Source organism: Leguminivora glycinivorella, chromosome 17, assembly GCF_023078275.1.
Source record: "Leguminivora glycinivorella isolate SPB_JAAS2020 chromosome 17, LegGlyc_1.1, whole genome shotgun sequence".
Classification (NCBI taxonomy): Eukaryota; Metazoa; Arthropoda; class Insecta; order Lepidoptera; family Tortricidae; genus Leguminivora; species Leguminivora glycinivorella.
Window position 1 is genome coordinate 7,264,179 of NC_062987.1, and position 18,652 is coordinate 7,282,830.

Genomic DNA, 18,652 nt, shown 5'->3' on the forward strand with positions numbered 1-18,652 from the left:
TACCTCTATATCTGCAGATTGGAACAATGTTACCAGTTTTATACGAAAATATTCCATGTTTCATAAAACCAATTTTCAATGCTGCTATAAGTAGAATAGAGTACCTCAGGTGCCGTCGTTCCCTTTATCAAGGGTTAGTTCTTATGTTAGTAAATCTATCATAAGATCTTTTAGATAATCATAGTTACATCACCATTGGCAGATAATGTTGGCACTTTTACTGTAATGTTAAGTATTTAATTAATATCTAAGTTAACATAAATTTGCATCGTTAAAGATCTCGTCAAATTGTTTCTAAAAACAATTAAAATATCAAATATACTTAAACATTTCTAGTACCAAATTTATATAAGTTAATTAATACGAAGCTTTATTAAACCGTAACAATAACTAACATACGTAAGGGATATTGCATTTATAATATAGTAGGCTTCGATAAGTAATTAATTTAGATAATTTGTAGACTTAGGTGTTTGGAGGCTTTTACACGAATAGAGATATAAGATCATTGTATTATACCTATTCCGTCATTATCGAAAGAACTTCATGTTAATCGCAATTAAAAGTGTACCTAATAGATAAGTAGTTGATTTTATACGTGTAAAAGGAAACGTAGACTGTAGAGACGGCAATAAAATGTATTCGACATGCAGCTTCGAGGCAGCTTTACGTAATGTAACGATTACCCTACACTAGACGCGGTCTTTTAAGTTATTTGTAGTAATTGATTTTGGTTGTGATACCTATTATGGCTGATTGGTAATCAATGTATAGAACAGTCATTACACTACATAATTTGAATATGTTTCGTTTTCTTCATTACCTATAACCTTGAACAATTTTTCTAGACCAATCCCTTTCCTAAACCATGAAATTACGTAGTAGGTACTCACTGTGTATCTAACTATTTAAATTGTCTTCACACACAGTATAATAAAGAGTAGGTAGTGAGTACGATGGTACAGTCCAGTATGGCCACTCCCGCTCCCCGCTGAAGGTGCCGCCCACCCCCTCTCGGTTACCTCACAGTTACCGCCTGTCAAAAATGCCAACAGTCGACCTTTTCATATCTCACTCATACACGCATGGTATGCGTTTACCTACACGAGCTTGGAATGTGTGCTAGGAACGCGCCGCTTTCACATAATATGTGTGTATCAAATATTATTTGATCGCCAGTGTCCGAGATGAGGTTACGGTGTTTTAAATAAATTAAAACAGTTATTATTAATACGATAAAGCTTTAACGACTGTTGTTATTATTTATTTCATAACAAACCAAGTGGCGCTAAGAACGCCATCTAGTGACTCCGCTGACAACGTACCTATTACAATTCTTGTGAGTTTATCGCTCTCAGTTGAACTCCCCCACCACGTAGCTCTGAAGTATTACATAAATAATAAAATTGATGTAGAACCGACATACGGGAGATAACGAGTCAGTTCGACTTGAAACTAACATATAATAACGAATTCTTCGTGTCACTTTGCTCTATGGGGTGCGTAGCCGAATGGCACAAACGCTCACGAAACGCTAGTAGATATCTATCTCTATCGCTCTTGCGTATTGGCGCGACAGAGCCAGATTACCTTTCGCGGCGTTTCGTTTTCGTTTCGCGTCTGAGAAATGCCATCCGGCTACGGGGCCAGTGTGCGTAGCCGTAGCCGAATGCACAAACGCTCACGAAACGCTCACGATAGTATCTCTTTCGTAGCTATCTATCTCTATCGCTCTTGCGTATTAGCGCGACAGAGCCAGACTACCTTTCTGCGGCGTTTCGATTTCGTTTCGCGTCGCAAAAATGCCATTCGGCTACGGGGCCTGAGCTCTCTAAACGTTTGCGTTTCAAATCGGGCGTTATCACTTATAAAGGTCGACTGTGTAATCGATAAGCCAATCAGTAATTTTTTTGGTTATAAACTTTCAAGACATTTTAAATATTTGCCAATTGCTTCGGAGACATGACTTTACGTAAAATCACTGACTTGATAAAACATTCAGACAAATTCTCCTATTCTTTCGAAGTAACACCAGATGTAACAGTTGAAGAAATAAACAACCTGAAGGTGGAACCAGTGTTTTTCTCGGTGACATGGCACGCCAAAAACCACAAGTGCGAAGACTTGGATATAGCACCTTTAAGGATGGCTAAATTGTTAAGAAGCAAACAACATAATGTGCTATTGCACTTGACTTGTGATATGTTGAAAAAGGATTACTTGGACCAAGTTCTGATTTTACTACAAGAGCAAAATATTTGTAACTTGCTTGTTATGCTGGGAGGTAAGTGGATTATTGTTGTATTCCATCTTACCAAATCATTACAGTGCAAATTTAATACAAGACAAGATGATGTTTTGTCTGTCTAAATGCGAACGATTTCTACTTTAGGTAGGTACAGTAACAATGTAACGGACTAATAAATAATAATTTACTTATTTCAGAAAAATATGACGCCGCCACTTCGGATTTCAAAAGTGCCCGAGATTTAGTAATGTATATAAAGGCTAGTACAGGAAATTATTTTTGTATAGGAGTAGCCGGATCCCCCGACCAAACCGGAGAGAAACTACTAAACCTCAAAGAAAAAATTGACAATGGAGCAGATTTCATACTCACACAAGCGTTTTTCGAAAAAGAAGTTTTTAATAACTTTGCAAAAAGTTGCAAAGAAATCGGGATTAGAACCCCCATAATACCAGGCGTATTCCTGTTCCAAAATTTAAAACAGCTAAACGGCTTCATAGATCTTTGCAAAGTAAAAGTTTCCCAAGATTTACTGGATCAAGTAAAAGTCAAAGAAGAATCAAATATAGATGGACTACAAATTGTGAAGAAGTTAATTCAAGACTTGATTGCTGTTAACGAGTTAAAACATTTCCATTTCTTTACTTTGAATAAGTTAGATATTGTATCCAATTTCGTGAAGGAAATTTAGAAATATTTGTAGGTACAAATATCTACCATCTGTCTATAAATACTATAACTTGTTACCTACTTGCGTCTGGTTTGATAACACTATTCTCATTAGTAAATAAATTAAAATAACCGGTAGATCACAGAGTAGTAATAGAACAGAGGGAGTCTCACTGAAGACCGGCTGTGATCCAACAATGGCGGACGTTTTTTTTTAATTTTATTTGATGGCTTGTTGGCGACCTTTCAAGCCAGCAATGGCAGACGGTTTGCGATGTGCAAACACGATTTAAAATCAAAATAATTATAATTCAGGTCAAAAGAAAATCAATTCTTCACTTAATTTATCAAAAATTAATTATTTTACTTGAAACTTAGAAATATCTTGTTTTTAACAAATAATAATGACTCAGTGCGCCGTGTGCAAACACTATTTAAAAAAAATACTGGTCACACTCTTGTTTTGCAGTTTGTTAGTTTACGATTATGAACATTAATTAATATTGTGATTTTACGCATAATAACGTGATAAAGTATTAATTTACGCATGAAAAGTTGCTCCGTATTTTTTTTTCTTTCGATTGTTGTCATTTTTACACAATTTGACAACGTATGTAGGCATATTTTCTTAATTTTCTGGAGATGTTTTCGCCACGGGCGCCTCGATCCGACTGACGGGAGATTAGTGGATGAGGTCATAGACAAAGCTATCAATGTGGATGATGGAATCACAGGTTTTTCTTCGGAGTTATCCGTCCATAGAATTGTAGGTTCATGCGGTAGATGTACGAATTATTTTAATCTTAAAAGTAAGTACCTACCTGCCTCACTTTTAGTAATTTGTCACTTTTTTATTTGGAATAAAATGGGCTTTAATAATATTTAAAGAGTATATTTTTACTTATCTACAGTGGAAGTGGAACACGAAGGAGTCAAGGAGTCTGAAGGAGTAGAAATTGGCGCCATGATTTAAAGTCAAGCCTTTTCCGGCACTAAAGAAAAAGCGGCAAATTATTATAAAAAAAATATGCACATGTTTTTTTTTGACAAACTTGTTTACATAAGCGCGCAGACCAACCCTGGTAAAAAAAATACATTCGCAGTATTTCCGCCTGAGCATATTTTTTAACAAATAATATTTTTCACCAGCAAAATATACAGTTTGACCAAAAAGAGTAGAAATTAAAAAGTGGCAACATTGTAGTGTCATTCCTTTCAAATCAATATGTTTGAGGAAACGGGACGACACTACGATGTTGCCATTTTTTAATTTCTACTCTTTTTAGTCAGACTGTAGTTCGGATCCATCTGAACCGACGTATTAAAAGATGACTCAAACGTAACAGCAGTCGATATGGCTCAGCTGTCAAAATTGTCAATGTCCATCTGTCATGTCGTCAAGTTTTGAGGTTATGCGATATTGCTAAACAGGATAAGGAAGATTATTGCGAAAACTAAAATAAATTGGTAGACTAACTGAAAATACCAGAACTTCTTAATCAAATACGTAAGTTTTCAATATATTTATTGCTTGATTATAGATATCGAAAGGGGCTTTTAAAATGGTACTCGTACGTTCTTAGCAGTAAAATATCGTTATAAAAAGCATTTTTACTTTCTATTTTAGGTTTATATCCAATCGTGAAAGATGTCTTTTCCCGATAAAGAACAAAGAAAGACTTGTTGGGACTCCAGGGATCGTTACTGGGAGTGTTTAGATAAGCAGAATATAAAAGACAGTTCCTATAAACCTAAAGAATGTTCGGAGTTAAGAAAGCTATTCGAAAAGTCGTGCCCTACGCAGTGGGTCTCACACTTTGATAGGAAACGGGACTTTAATGTGTTTAAAGAGAAAATGCAGAAGGAAGGATATGAACCTATAAAAGACCAATAAAGATTAATGTTTAATTGTTGAGCTTTTATTGTAAATATTAGATTTTGAATAGTAAATTATTTTTAGTTGCAATTGGCTTTTAATTTACCTTCCTTGTCACATACCTTGTTCGGGATTTAAAACATACACAGGGAAGTAACGGGAAGTTATACCATGTTTTGTCTAAAATTAAATACTGAACACTATCTGTTATTGTAAACCGTTTCCAACCTTCATTTCAGGCAATGAAAAATTGAATGGTATAATGGAGGACTTATTACAGAAGTTGCTTGAGGCAAAAACACTTACTAATGCATTGATACAGGCAAGTATTTATGTTATTTTAATATTGTTATAAGACTAGTATAACAATGTGAGTGAGATACAAGCAAATGATGCTGTAATGACTAACTACATTTTGTGGTTTATGAATTTGTAAATATTGCTACATATTTTTCACAGCACTGACATGTTTCTATTATGACAGGACCCCTAACTATTCAGTTTTGTCAGGGGACTTCTCTTCTGACCCTAAAGGCGGTTCCACACTTTTGGAACTGTGTGTTACTGCAGGCCATGTACTCTATGTTTAAACAATATTATTTATGATTTCAGGAAGTGTTTATATCGGCAAAGAAACTTCAGTCAGTAGAACAGAACAGTGAATCATGGGATAAAGTAACACAAGTTCTTTGGTATCAACTGCAATCAGGGCTACTCAAGTTAGATGACCAGTTACTGTGTTCAACATGTTTCTACACTATCATTCCATTGACTGGAAAAGAGGAGTTCTATCTAAAGGGATTATTACAAGGAATAGACCATGAATTAAACCAGAGAGAAAATGATGTGATTATAAATCCAAAGACAACATGGGCAGTGTCTTTGATGTATGGAATGTCTCAATCCAACTTTCTGACTAAATCCAGAAAGGCAAATACAACATTAGAGCTTCTTCTGAATTCTACTATTGATTTGCTCATTCAGATGGCATATGATTACTCTAGAAACACTTTTATTGTTTTTAAAACAATAAGTTCCCTCAAGAAAGTATGTGGGACACAATTTCAAGATTGCATATTTACACAAAATAATCAAGTGAGATTATTAAACCTTGTGAACCATAATTGGGAAAACCCGATCACAGGAGTAAGGGATCTAAATAAAACCATCTTCCAGACACTGATATCTCTAATGGACTTTACAACATACCAAAATGTTGTTAAAGAAATTAATACATTTTATTGGAATAAAGCTAAGTATTTAATGCTTGCAGAAATGATAGGACGATGTAAAGGGAATATCTTAAATCTTTTAAAAGAAACTGATTGGCTAACTGGCTTATCCAACAGCTTAGAAAAACCAGGATTGGTTTCAGCAGGGACTGATATGTATTTTGCAATTTTGAAGAACTTGGCCTCTGCAGATGACTGGATCCAAATGTTTTTGCCAACTATTGACAGTATTTTAAATGGAAGAAATACAAAACCAGTTGAACATTTTAACAACTACTGGTGTTTACAAACCTTTAAGAAGTTTCCGGCTTTGGTAAATCAGTTTGAAGTTATATTTGAAAATACTGAAGAACTAGAAAGAAAACTCTATAACAGCTTGTCTATTTTTAAACAAGCAAATAAACTTGGTCTTGTTCATAAAAATTGGAATTCAGTAAAACATTGGAATTTACTAGAATCAATGGTGTTGCAAGGCATAGAACATAGCAATGTGGATATAAGGATGGCTGCATTTGATATTATTTGCGAATTTCAAGGCAAAACTATACCTAGTCAAATAGAATTTGAACTTATATTAAATTATGTGAAAAATAATATAAACTCTGACTGTACAGTGCTCAGACTTGGCATGTTGAAGTGCCTTAAAAACTTCTTGATGCAGAATCATGCTGCTTTCACCACACACTGCAAGAATAAGGAGCCTGTGGACTTGCAAGATCTGCTACAATTCTTGATATCCTTGCAGGAACTTGTTGTTTCTAATTTAATTGTAAAAGGCAACTATCAAAGAAAGATTACATCTGTAAAGGTGTGCAGTATTGTGTGGGAGTGCTTGATTGACATACCAAAAAATAAGAAGAATCAAACAAGACACAGTGACACAACATTGTATAAAATGTTACTTGATGATGGGAAATGGCTGCTGTCAGATGATGCATTTGTTAAAAAGTTAATAAGCTTCCTGCAGGATCCGTCAGATGATATAAGAGAAAATGTAGTGCATTTACTTTTAAATTATTACTCGCCTGCCTTCAAGAAGACAGACTTATTAATAAATCATGTCATAGTCGAAGCATTGAAAAGTATTAGGGGCAAGTTTTTCTATGAAATCAGTTGTGGGCAGAGCATGTTCAAATTAATTGTAAGTATTCTGCTAAAAGAAAAACTTGACCAAGCTACTTTTAAAACTGTGGAAGATGTTTTTACTTTTGCATTTAACGAGCTGACTAATGAAAACGAGTTGCACAGGGATATTTTAGAATCAATTGAAAACGGAAAACAGTTACACTCCTTCATGGATATAATGCTAGTTGTATTAGATGTTTGTGATCAGAAGTCTTACAACATTAAGATATCTGATGACGAAATAATGAGGCTTCTTAAAACATTGGACACTATATCAAATCACTTTGCCTGGGAGGAAAACTCATCAAGTTCGGACTTTTCTAAAATGAATGATATGGTGGAGCAGATCATCAATAAATCGGGGCACACGGCAAAGGACGACAAAGATGACACGAAGATATCTGGCATTCATCAAATGGTTCTGAACTGTATTTGGCTAAATGTAAAGGTATGTAAACACTAAACACATCTTGGCCAACTTTGTTATTGAAAAATATTTCCTGCCCGTGTTTGAAGATAAGCAATTAACTGCAAGGTTCAAAGTGGTTGGAATGGAACTTTGTTTTGTGATGTCCTTTACATGCGGTTTAAAATGGTTAAGGTAGAGCGGGGCAAATCTCGACTGGGGGGCAAATATAACTGGTCCATTTTTTCCATGTTTTACAAAGTTTGCATTATCAAGTAGAGTGTCCACCGGTTGTATATGGTAGGCGTGTTCAGAGGATACATGTAGAACTCAATATCATAGTGTAATAATGGAAAAAATGTATTAGTTACAATTGCCCCCCCAGACCCCCCAGTCGAGATTTGTCCCGCTGTACCTTACCATAATTTTTTACTAAAATATTTTTACAGGCATGCTGTGATTTGGCGTCGCTTATGATCCGGCACTGTGACCAAGTACATCATATAGAAAAGTTCCTTCTCATAATAACTCGCGTGTTGGAAAGTTCACGACATAAAGGAGCTATTGAAGCCGCGGGCGCTGCACTTGGTAAATTTTAATCTATTTTATCTAGAACAAGTAACAGTAAAAAATAGTTGTCCAAACAATCGGCAATCGTTGTTTGTTCTTGCGATTATGAGGCGATTTTTCCTTCTTGGCGATTGGACGGTAGCCATAACAATACCCGCCAAGACGAACAAAATCGAGGCGGCATCAAAAATTAAACAATTCTCAAAATCTCAGTGATATTCTGATTTTTAAACCCCCGACGACGACGACGACGGGCTGTTATAAGTTTGACGTGTCTGTCTGTGGCATCATAGATTTAGATTTAGTTTTTTTTTTGTCTAAAAGCTGAGTTAGTTTACATACATAGTTAATTCGGCAATATGCAACGTATGTAAACTTTATTGCACTGGAATAGGGTTTAGAATTATGGCCTGTCTCCTCTACACCGGTGCAACGCCTCATAAAACCTTATCATTGCAATAACAGCTGTAATTTGGACATTACTATTTAACTACATAATTGCTTTAATTATTTATGTGACACTTTTTTGTATACATCTATTACCTATAGTCCCTATATACCCTGCTTAGAATGAATATTTTTTAACTGTTAATTTCTGTCTACTTAAGTTTTGACATGTATATCTAAAAGTGCCCCTGTGGCTATTTGCTAATAATTATAAATGATTTGTATTTTTTTTAGGTCAAGCTATTCAGTATTTGACATCCCTACCAGATGAAGTGGACATTTCTAGGATTCCCCATGTACTGCTCAAAAACAAGCTTAAGGAGTTGATAACGGAAGCCAGTAAAATGGCGTCTATAACCAGGCGAGGTGCTGGGTTGTCGATTATGGTCCACAGAATTGTATCCAGTGACATGAAAAAGGGAAAGGTGAAGCCATAAAAAAAACTGAAGTTGATACAAGCGGCACGTAAGTTTAGCGCTGAGTGAAATGTGGAGGGGATAACTGCGCATAGGAACGTATACCCTTCGCCCCTGTAATCCCCTGAGATACCTGTTTTTGACTTCTGCACAATAACGGTCAGCGCTAAACTTACTGTGCCGCTTCTTGTAACTATTTATCTATGTGAGATAATGAAATTGTCCGAGTTAAGATCCATTGGTATAACGTAAAAAATGCTTAGTTTTGAAAATGACTATTAAGATCTTTTGGACCAGACAACCTTCATACCATATGCCACACCTCGGACACTGGCAATCAAATCGCTGGCGTTCCTAGCACACAGTCTAAGCTCGTCTAACTAACAGTACTGTACTGCTTTGGCTTTAAGGCATCTTTTCTAGTTAGTTTAATGTGCTTCTAGTTTAGAAGATATTAGCAAAAAGAAATTATATCAATTTTTTGTTGTTTGTTACAGCCTCTATTCCATTACTTTATGAACATGATATTGGAAACCTGCAGTCATTCAGAAGATATACCTGAAAAACTACATGGGAATACCGATATTGAAAACGAGAAGGATTTGCCAAAAGCTATTTACATACACTTCCTGACGAGAATTGTTGTAGATAGCAGTATAGCTTCTGATGTTATGTACTACTCTCCACAATTGGCCAAACTTGCGTTTGATAATCTGACAAGTCCCCATTGGCAGATAAGGTAAATCATGTGTATATATTACAACTCTTATCATACCTACTAAGATATTTTAGTCTAATATTAAAATTTGTATGTTTTTCATTAATATTTTAGTCCTGAAGTATGGTAGTATCTTAATATAAACTTTATTGATCAATATGTGCGGAAAATGGCCATGGCAAACATGCCCCAATCAAGTCTGAGTTGAATGTTTGGCGCGTCAGGAAAATGCCTAGCGACGATGCCTGGACCTATTGTTTTCTATGGTGCTCAAATATTTATCCATGTTTGTTTCATTTCAGAAATGCTGCTCTCCAACTCTATGGTGCTTTAGTTCCAAAGCTAATAGGCCAGAAAAAAGCATCTGGCACAGGAGATGAGACCATAGCTACAGTAGCATGTGATGAAATACGCACGCATTCTCCGAAATTATGGATATATATTAACCATCAACTCGGAAACATCAGTACATCTGATAAAGTTCTTTCACATTCCAATTTAGTACCTATATTGAATATGTTGGCAAATAGTGCTATGAGGTACAATTTCTCCTCTGACACGACAGAGGAAATGTCATCCCATTCAACATTATTACAAAGCTTGATTTGCCTATTAGATAGCCCTATCTATACTGTAAGACGTCTCACTGCCAAATCTATATTTAACATTTTTTCTTTTGATGTAATTTATGAAGCTTTCATGGAACATGGACTAGTATCAGAAAACTTTATGCATGGCATGCTCATATTGTTGGCACATTGCTATAAACATTATAATGACAAAGAGACTCAGTTCCAACTGATAAAGCAGTCCATTCAGAACAAACTTTACAAAGGCACACATTCCTATTTGTGTAAGGAAATGTATGAAGATATTTTTAAGTTGAATGTGAGTGTTGATATCCTATTGGACACAATGACAGAACTAGATGCCAATGTTTATGCACCTGGGGTTCACTCTTGGGCAAATGCGCGAGTTAGAAAATGTATTAAAAATATTGATTGGTCTGAAATGTCACAAGTGATAGACATAATTACAAATAGAAATAGATTTGAGAACTATTGTAGAGATCTTCTAGAGAAAATAAAATGTGAGAATGAAGAAATTCCTAAAGATGTTTTAAAAAATATTGCAGAATTATTATTAACATGTAACAATAAATTTTGCAGTAGTGAACTGTGGAAAATTCTCTATAAGATATCTCAGTTAGTTGAAATAAATTGTTTTACTGAATCTTTACTACAAGCAATACAAACAAATGGACACACATATAAATTGCGGTACTTACTGCCATTCACTGTAAGGATTTTGTTACATAAAAATGATGAGAAAGGTGTTGTATATTTGTCAAGAGAAGTTTTGAAATTATGTGACCCTGAGTCTGTTGATGTAGAAATGAGATACATTGCAGCATTAACAAATAATGAGTTCTCAAATGCATTCCATAGATTATCAGATGCTGTAAAAGTAATCACAATAGAGTCAGCCATTATTCTTTTACAAGATGAAGATGAGGATGTAAGGCTATTGAGCACCATTTTTTATAAAAATGTTACCCTATCAAAAATTTTACCTCATCCATACATATGTCTACAAAAAATATTGGAGCCTAAACTTTTGAATAGTGTTTTATCGGATCCACAAAGAGGAATAAACATGATTAGTGAAGATTTGACAGCACTTCTAACTAAAACTAATAATGCAAATGCAAGTGATAGCTACAATCCGTTTGCTAATGATTCTAAGAATATTTATTTAGAAGTAGAGATTTTGCAGCAACTAGTGAACAATTTGAATGTATCTCAATAATTAATGATTGGTACTAAATAAATGATTTTCATAGGTTTGAATTTTTATTCTCTTATTAAAATAAATTAAAATAATACACTCACAATTATAACCACATAGAATCATTCATGATGGGAGCAGTTCTGCGCTGTGCAGCCATGTCGTCGATTTGTATGGAGACAATGTGTCGGCCGGGCACCATGACTAGTCCTAGAACTCTGGGCTCTTCTGTTTCACCATCATTGCCTTTCAGGTACTCTGAACATGCCCCTGGAATTTTAGAAACTAACTTTAATGACCATAATTCTTATAGGCACTTTAGAAACAAGAAATTTTTTTTATTATACATCTATCTATCTTGTTATGTTAACACAAATGTGGTTTTTAAATTACAATTGAAATCATAACTATTTACCTAAAATTACATTGGCATCCCGATCTGTACAGAGAAAAACTCCGATGAGGACTCTTCCATCCGTCATTTCAATTCTGAAGTTCATGTTTAACCATTTTCTAAGTTTGGATTTACCATCTTCAGAATCGTCCTGAAATAACGAAATGGGCGAGTTTAAAACTAAAACTGGTAATATTCTCTAAAAACTACACACCGGTATTCTTGTTTTTGAAAATATGGTCCTCATTGAGAAATCGTGCAGGATTTGAGAAATATTTACCCTCAAACATTCTGGTATTTGTCCGGCAGTAGTTGTTTGACTCATGTTATGGTATTACGAGTGAAATATTTTGTGGAAGTGAGTTCCTCAGTACAAAATTGAAATAGTTATATAACTATATAGTGTTTAATGTTTATATTCTATTAAATTTGTGAAAGAAATTGTATTTACTTCACTGTCTGACTAAATTTAAAATGAATGACATGACATTGACAGTTCCATGCTATGCTTATTTATTGTTTCAGATAATATTATTGTCGCTGTTATGGGGTCGAATACAAAAAGCTGCTCGTTTTTTTTCCAAGTGCGTGGTACACAGCAATGATTTTAAATATGGCTCAAACGACTCAAATGACAGTTAATTATAATGTTGCCATAACGAATATATTTACCTTAAGTTGATTATTTTTCTTACTTTCTACATCTCTTTAATGTAATCACGTTGTCAATCACGTTTTACATCTGAAATCTACATTCAACTACATTGTCATTTTATCCAAGGTAATAATTTAACTAATGAGTATCACTAGTATCAGTTTTCGATTAGCTACTGGCTACAATAAGTTTATACAAATGTTGAAAGATTAGTGATTTTTAAAATGTAGTTAATGGCAACCGGAAAAAAATAACCTATAATAATATCTTGTCAAAGCCAAACATTATTTTATTTTAAGTGTTTTAAGTACGAAGTAATACGTCTAACAATGGAAACATTGGAAACAGTTGACAATTTTAAGTCGCAATTTAAATATTATAAATCAAACAAACCAAAGCCGTCCCTTAGTAAAGTATTATCTCTAGCCGATATCAGTAATCAAACCGACAAGGTACGTAACATTCTAAATAATTTTAAGCAACAACAGAATATACTGTATATCCGTTCTTTCGTGGAAGAAATCTTTAACTTGCTTTTTGTTATTGTTTTCAGGTGACTAAAGTCAATCCCGACAATGTCGGTGATGACGGCAGAACAGACCTGATAGGTTTAAGGAATATTAAAGAATGGGAATTATACGCATTTCATGATCACCCTGGACTATTCCTATTAAAAAATCCGTTCACTGCCGCAGGACAAAGGTATTGGATCAGAAAGTGTTTGGAGAAATACCCTAGAAAGCCAAATAAGTTGAATATTGATATTGAAGTGTTGTTACCAGATTGGTGGGCGGAGTGTTTTGATAATGGAGCATGCAATAGACAGCTTCAGAAAAAATTGAGATGGACTACTTTGGGATATCACCACAACTGGGACACAAAAGTAAAATGTTAATATTCTTTCTATGTGCTTTGCTTTATTTTGTTTGTATGACTACAATGCTTCAACATTATTCTAATCAATCCCAAGAGTTGTTAGGACTAGTCAATTTGAGCCATCACTTATGGCTTTGTTGTCCAAGCCCCAATGGTTTATGCATAGTTCTGCCATGAAAAACACATACAATTTTGATCATGGCTAAAAAAACATTACATGGCTAATAGAAACAATGGGATAATTTAGGCATTATACTGTCTATCTTTTGGCTACCTATGGCGCTCAAACATGGTCACTAACAGAAGCTCTAAAGTCCAAACTCAAGGTTTGCCAGCGAGCGATGGAGCGCAGTATACTGGGTGTTCGCAGAACTGATCGAATCAGAAACACGGAACTGCGCTCCAGAACTCGAGTTGCAGATGTAGGTGTCAAGACCGCTACGCTTAAGTGGAACTGGGCTGGACATGTCTGCCGCATGCACCCTGATCGGTGGGCCAAAATGGTTACCGAGTGGGACTCACGGAACACCGTGGAGGGTGCAGGCCGGGGTTCAGGCAGACCGAAAAAGAGATGGCGGGACGACTTGAACGCATTTTATCCAAGCTGGCAAAATTACGCACATGACAGGGTTGAGTGGAAGAAGCGAGGGGAGGCCTTTGCCCAGCAGTGGGACACTACAGTAGGCTAATAAAAAAAAAAAAAACTCTATCTTTTGACAAGTATTATAGTATGTTATTCAAATTTCAGGTATTTAATTGTTTTTCTATCAATTTCAGATATACACAGATGAGAACAAATCTTTATTTCCTGAGGAGCTGGCCGAGTTGTCAGATGTAATGGCTCAGTATCTTGGCTACACAGGCTTCAAGGCTGAGGCGGCTATTGTCAATTATTATCATATGGACTCTACGCTGTCTGCTCATACTGACCATTCAGAGGTCAATCTAGAAGCTCCACTGTTTTCATTTAGGTTTGTATTAAAAATTATCAATTCCTATTCAATATATTCCTATAACTTTGTTTTAACTTCTATACTCCTTGACAAGCTCATTGTCCTACAAATTTTAATGAGTGGGAGAGAAGAGAGTTCTTCAGTGGCTTGAAAACAATTGGTTAAACAATAAAACAATATAAAGTAGCCAGAACAAACCTGTAAATTATTATACAACTGCTTCACTGGCAACTTCTAGCTTGCCATTTTATACAGGGTGGTCTAAACCTTGATGTCAAGAATCTTTTTTTAGATTCCTCACATCATGGGCTATCAGAATATACCCCATGTATATTAGCCGATTTTTTGTAGTTTTCAAGTTACAAATGTTTGATTTTTTTTTCCTTAAAAATATTTTTTCAAAAAGACTGTTGAGTTTTTTTACTAGTTTCTTTTTGCATAATCATATCATCATTACAAACAGAGCATTTACTGAAAAAAAAAAAAAAAACAGGGTCCACACTTTGATGCAAGTTGGAAAAAATACCAATTTCAAAGTTTTACGTTTAAAACTTTTTTACTTTTATTTTGCTTTTAAGAAGGCTTTGTAAAATTCGTAATTCGAAAACTACAAAAAATCGGCCAATATACATGGGGTATATTCTGATAGCCCATGATGTGAGGAATAAAAATTTTTTTTTTGACGTCTAGGTTTGAACCACGCTGTATAATAATCTCCTATATTTGGTAGATTTGAGTCTCAGTTTTAGGAATAACAATCATTTGTTGCAATGGTCAATTTAAATAATTTTTTTATCATTTAATTATATTTACACATGATTTCCTCCTACAGTTTTGGTCAATCTGCAATCTTTCTCATCGGTGGTAAAGACAAATCTGTAGAGCCAGCTGCCATACTACTCAACAGTGGAGATGTCATGATAATGTCAAAGGAGGCAAGGCTCTGCTACCACGCAGTTCCAAAGATTCTACCCGCCCAGAGATCACCCTGGGCTGACCTAGAAGACCTAAATAAAATCAGTTACAGTGAAGCTACTTTCAAGTACATATCTGACAAAAAACAATTGATATTTGATATGAACAAAAACATTGACGAAGAAGTATGGAGACCCTTCAAAGATTACATACAAGAATCACGAATCAATATGAATGTACGGCAAGTGCTAAATGAAAGACAGAGCAGTTTAACAGATTATCAGTTTAATGATACATGAAATAAAGTATTTAATTATATTTTATGTCTTCATTTCAAAAATTTCGAAAAACAAACAATTTGATATGAGATGCCTAGGCTGGAGGTGGGAATTTCTTTCATCTTGGTTGCATGGTGATAACTGAAAAGGAAAGAGAGACATTGATACTAATATTAGTTTTACTATACTAAAAACACACTTAAATTATCGGAAGAAAAGGCGCGAAATTTATGTTCTACATGTGGAATCGGGAAGTCGACACTTGGAGCCTACATTTTTAAATTAGCCACATTTTTCTACACAACAATTCGGTAGTGCCACGGTACCGGTACCTAAGGGACCATCCACACTCATAAGACGCATGTCTTGCGGCGCGCAATGGAGGTCTCCGCCACGCCGCCTGAATGTAATTCAAAAAACGTCCCCTCAGTACATTTTGTACAGGAAGGACGTAAGACGCGCCACCTATACAAAATGTACTGAGGAGACGTTTTTTGAATTACATTCAGGCGGCGTGGCGGAGATGTCCGTTGCGCGCCTCAGGACATGCGTCTCTTAAGTGTGGACGGTCCCTAAAAGTAACCGTCTATGTAAACCGTTTCGCATGTGGCAACTACTGAGTCACTTGTATGAGAAAAGTACCTAAGTGTTGCTATGATATTGTTTTTGTCAAGCTGTAATTCCGTAAGCCGTAATTGCGAAAATCACTCTCACCTCTTCTTCTTCTTCTTCTTCCTCCTACCCTTATCCCACGTTATGTGGGGTCGGTACAACACGTCTTCCTCTTCCATTCTCCTCTATCTTTCGTCATCTCAACACTCACATCTTTCTTCCTCATATCCTCTTTCACACAATCCATCCAGCGTTGTTTGGGTTTATTACCCCTCCCTCTCCATCCATCAACCTTCATCTCCATGAACTGCTTTTATCAGAAACATTCTAAAATTAGGTAATATTCGGAATGATGCATGTCATGAATGATGGCGATGGCGGTCGATTTAAAAATCCCTAATTGTCGTTTCCCGAGTCGACGGAACCCAGCCTAGTTTTATTAACTATCTATCTAGTGTTTTTATAAGTGGCTACCGTCAAAATTTTACACAGGATACACATTATGTCGGGGCGGATTTTACAATTTATTTTTAGATACACTTTGCTGAGTAAAGCTGCCGTTGACAAACATGCAGATGTAAGGAAACTATTTTATGACTTAATAAGTGCTTGGTATTTTGTAGATACTAAACGAGAAAAAGAAAACTTGCCGTGGAGTCCTATTCAGTTTTTTTAACCCCCGCGCAAAAACGACGGTGTTATAAGTTTGACGTGTATGTCTGTCTGTCTGTGCGTGCCTGTCTGTGGCATCGTAGCTCCCGAACGGATGAACCGATTTGGATTTACTTTTTTTTGTCTGAAAGCTGAGTAAGTCGGGAGTGTTCTTAGCCATGTTTCATGAAAATCGGTCTACTAGTCGCGGTCGGGGTTTTTTCAAAATTTTAATTTTGTGGTTAGGTTAGGTTATTACCATTGTGATGCGGCTACTACCTTGAGGATCGCTCAAATTAAATGAAGTTTCGCGTGATATGCGCGCCTATAAGCAGTGTGACAGTTTAAATATCGATTTCAAAACCAAAACAAATTCATACATTCGAATTTGTCTTCCTTGTCAGGTTCCGTAACTATAGTGAAACGGAATATATCCTTTAATCGTCTCGCAAGCACCACTCAAGCTTTGTTAGGTATTCGAGTGTTTCATGTTCGTTCGACCGCGTGCGTTCGGTTTGCTATAAACCTACCCTACAAGGTACAACCTACTGGCTCGAAGTTCTATGTATAGTACAACACAGGACGGTGACTATTCAAAGACGCAGCTGCTTATTATATGTATAGGTACCGAAGGCATTGGGGTAACTTCGAAAGCGAGATAATTTGGAAAATATCTAAACTACTCTAGCAACAGTAGGTAAACTTATCTAGGTTCTGTGGTGGCGCAGAAGTTTAGGTATAAGGTAAGTTGAGACACTTTTGGTTTTAAAAATATTACAAAATTAGATAGGTACCCGACTTTCGAAGTTCAAATGCGTCTTGAGTATACCTTGGTAATAGGTATATCGATGGGCGCTAGGGCTGAAGGTTCTTTATTGGTCGCTTCCATTTAAGTACAGAAGAACGCTACATGAATTAGTCACGGATCACGGTAAGTAGGTTTACTAGGTACCTACCTTTTTTGCAGTGTGGTAATGCTGTTACGCAACATAACCCAGGCTTAAGGTGGGACTCACTCACCTACCGGATCCTTCTATAATTGTGAAAGATGGAAAGGACCCAATCGCGTGATTGCAAACATTCTACCAAGAAACCTATGAGGCACCTAAGTAAAGTAAACGAACCTTTTCCATCAGGCTGTGCTCGGAGACACTCCTTGCTCTCGTGCCGCACATCACACAACCCCCAGAAACACTTCACATAGCTGTCAGCGTAGCATTCGTAATCGTCCTGAGCCTGGAACAACCCAAGCCGTCGCTCTATCGGCTTGTAGCAATTGCTGCACTTGAATATCCGGCTGCTTAGATGCATTATGGTTTTGACAAGAATTTTGATGCCAAATAAAGTCACTAATACATGACTTTGATAAATTATATTTTTGGATTTACGTGTGACATATTTCAATGCAAAGTCAATGAAATAATTTGACTTTTCCCATGACATTTTACAATACGAAGTACAGAATTATTCAGAATGACTTATTGTAAAAAAAGTTCCTATGTAAATTCCAACCAAAATTATGAATTAGGTATAGGGCACCAAAACGTAGTGATGCAATGCTCTTTGTAGTACTTTGTAGGGCACGAGGCACGATGTAACAATCGTTTAGTAAAATTCCAACTTTATTTAACTTGTAGGCAGGTAGGTACACTACGTATAATCATAGCTGGGCACCGTTAATCAAATAGTTAACTTCGTTAATCGCTAATCCGTTACTAAAAAAGTTAACTTCGTTAATCGTTAAAGCGATACATTCCGACAAATTTAACGTAAGTTAAAGTTAATCGTTAATCCGTTAACACGTGAATACAAATGAACTTTTC

At 35.8% G+C, this 18,652-nt stretch overlaps 5 protein-coding genes across 6 annotated transcripts; 3 read left to right on the forward strand and 2 right to left on the reverse strand.

Annotated features, from left to right (window-relative positions):
- The first annotated feature begins 1,834 nt into the window (after nt 1-1,834).
- LOC125235397 (methylenetetrahydrofolate reductase) lies at nt 1,835-3,798 on the forward strand. The gene is made up of 3 exons (XM_048141946.1): nt 1,835-2,284; nt 2,446-3,056; nt 3,701-3,798. Exons 1-2 carry the CDS (start codon nt 1,963-1,965, stop codon nt 2,937-2,939), a joined length of 816 nt encoding a protein of 271 aa, XP_047997903.1. The 5' UTR covers nt 1,835-1,962; the 3' UTR covers nt 2,940-3,056; nt 3,701-3,798.
- Nucleotides 3,799-4,274: 476 nt separating this feature from the next.
- On the forward strand, nt 4,275-11,551 carry LOC125235495 (cytochrome c oxidase assembly factor 6 homolog). 2 transcript variants are annotated; one of them, XM_048142067.1, is made up of 7 exons: nt 4,275-4,424; nt 5,033-5,115; nt 5,406-7,598; nt 8,006-8,144; nt 8,808-8,998; nt 9,487-9,728; nt 10,010-11,551. In XM_048142067.1, the coding sequence occupies exons 2-7, from the start codon at nt 5,056-5,058 to the stop codon at nt 11,514-11,516; spliced, it is 4,332 nt and encodes a 1,443-aa protein (XP_047998024.1). In that variant the 5' UTR covers nt 4,275-4,424; nt 5,033-5,055; the 3' UTR covers nt 11,517-11,551. The 2 variants fall into 2 exon arrangements, with proteins under 2 accessions (XP_047998024.1, XP_047998025.1); XM_048142068.1 differs by lacking the exons at nt 5,033-5,115; nt 5,406-7,598; nt 8,006-8,144; ... (1 more) ...; nt 9,487-9,728; nt 10,010-11,551 and adding an exon at nt 4,545-4,883 and having other exon boundaries at nt 4,279-4,424.
- On the reverse strand, nt 11,548-12,362 carry LOC125235496 (N-alpha-acetyltransferase 38, NatC auxiliary subunit). Its single transcript, XM_048142069.1, has 3 exons — nt 12,170-12,362; nt 11,911-12,040; nt 11,548-11,765 (listed from the first exon to the last, which is right to left on the reverse strand). Exons 1-3 carry the CDS (start codon nt 12,212-12,214, stop codon nt 11,602-11,604), a joined length of 339 nt encoding a protein of 112 aa, XP_047998026.1. The 5' UTR covers nt 12,215-12,362; the 3' UTR covers nt 11,548-11,601.
- Nucleotides 12,363-12,822: 460 nt separating this feature from the next.
- LOC125235344 (nucleic acid dioxygenase ALKBH1) lies at nt 12,823-15,606 on the forward strand. The gene is made up of 4 exons (XM_048141885.1): nt 12,823-12,996; nt 13,098-13,427; nt 14,198-14,391; nt 15,206-15,606. Exons 1-4 carry the CDS (start codon nt 12,874-12,876, stop codon nt 15,585-15,587), a joined length of 1,029 nt encoding a protein of 342 aa, XP_047997842.1. The 5' UTR covers nt 12,823-12,873; the 3' UTR covers nt 15,588-15,606.
- On the reverse strand, nt 15,572-18,287 carry LOC125235345. Its single transcript, XM_048141886.1, has 2 exons — nt 17,954-18,287; nt 15,572-15,707 (listed from the first exon to the last, which is right to left on the reverse strand). The coding sequence occupies exons 1-2, from the start codon at nt 18,270-18,272 to the stop codon at nt 15,685-15,687; spliced, it is 342 nt and encodes a 113-aa protein (XP_047997843.1). The 5' UTR covers nt 18,273-18,287; the 3' UTR covers nt 15,572-15,684.
- Nucleotides 18,288-18,652: the final 365 nt, after the last annotated feature.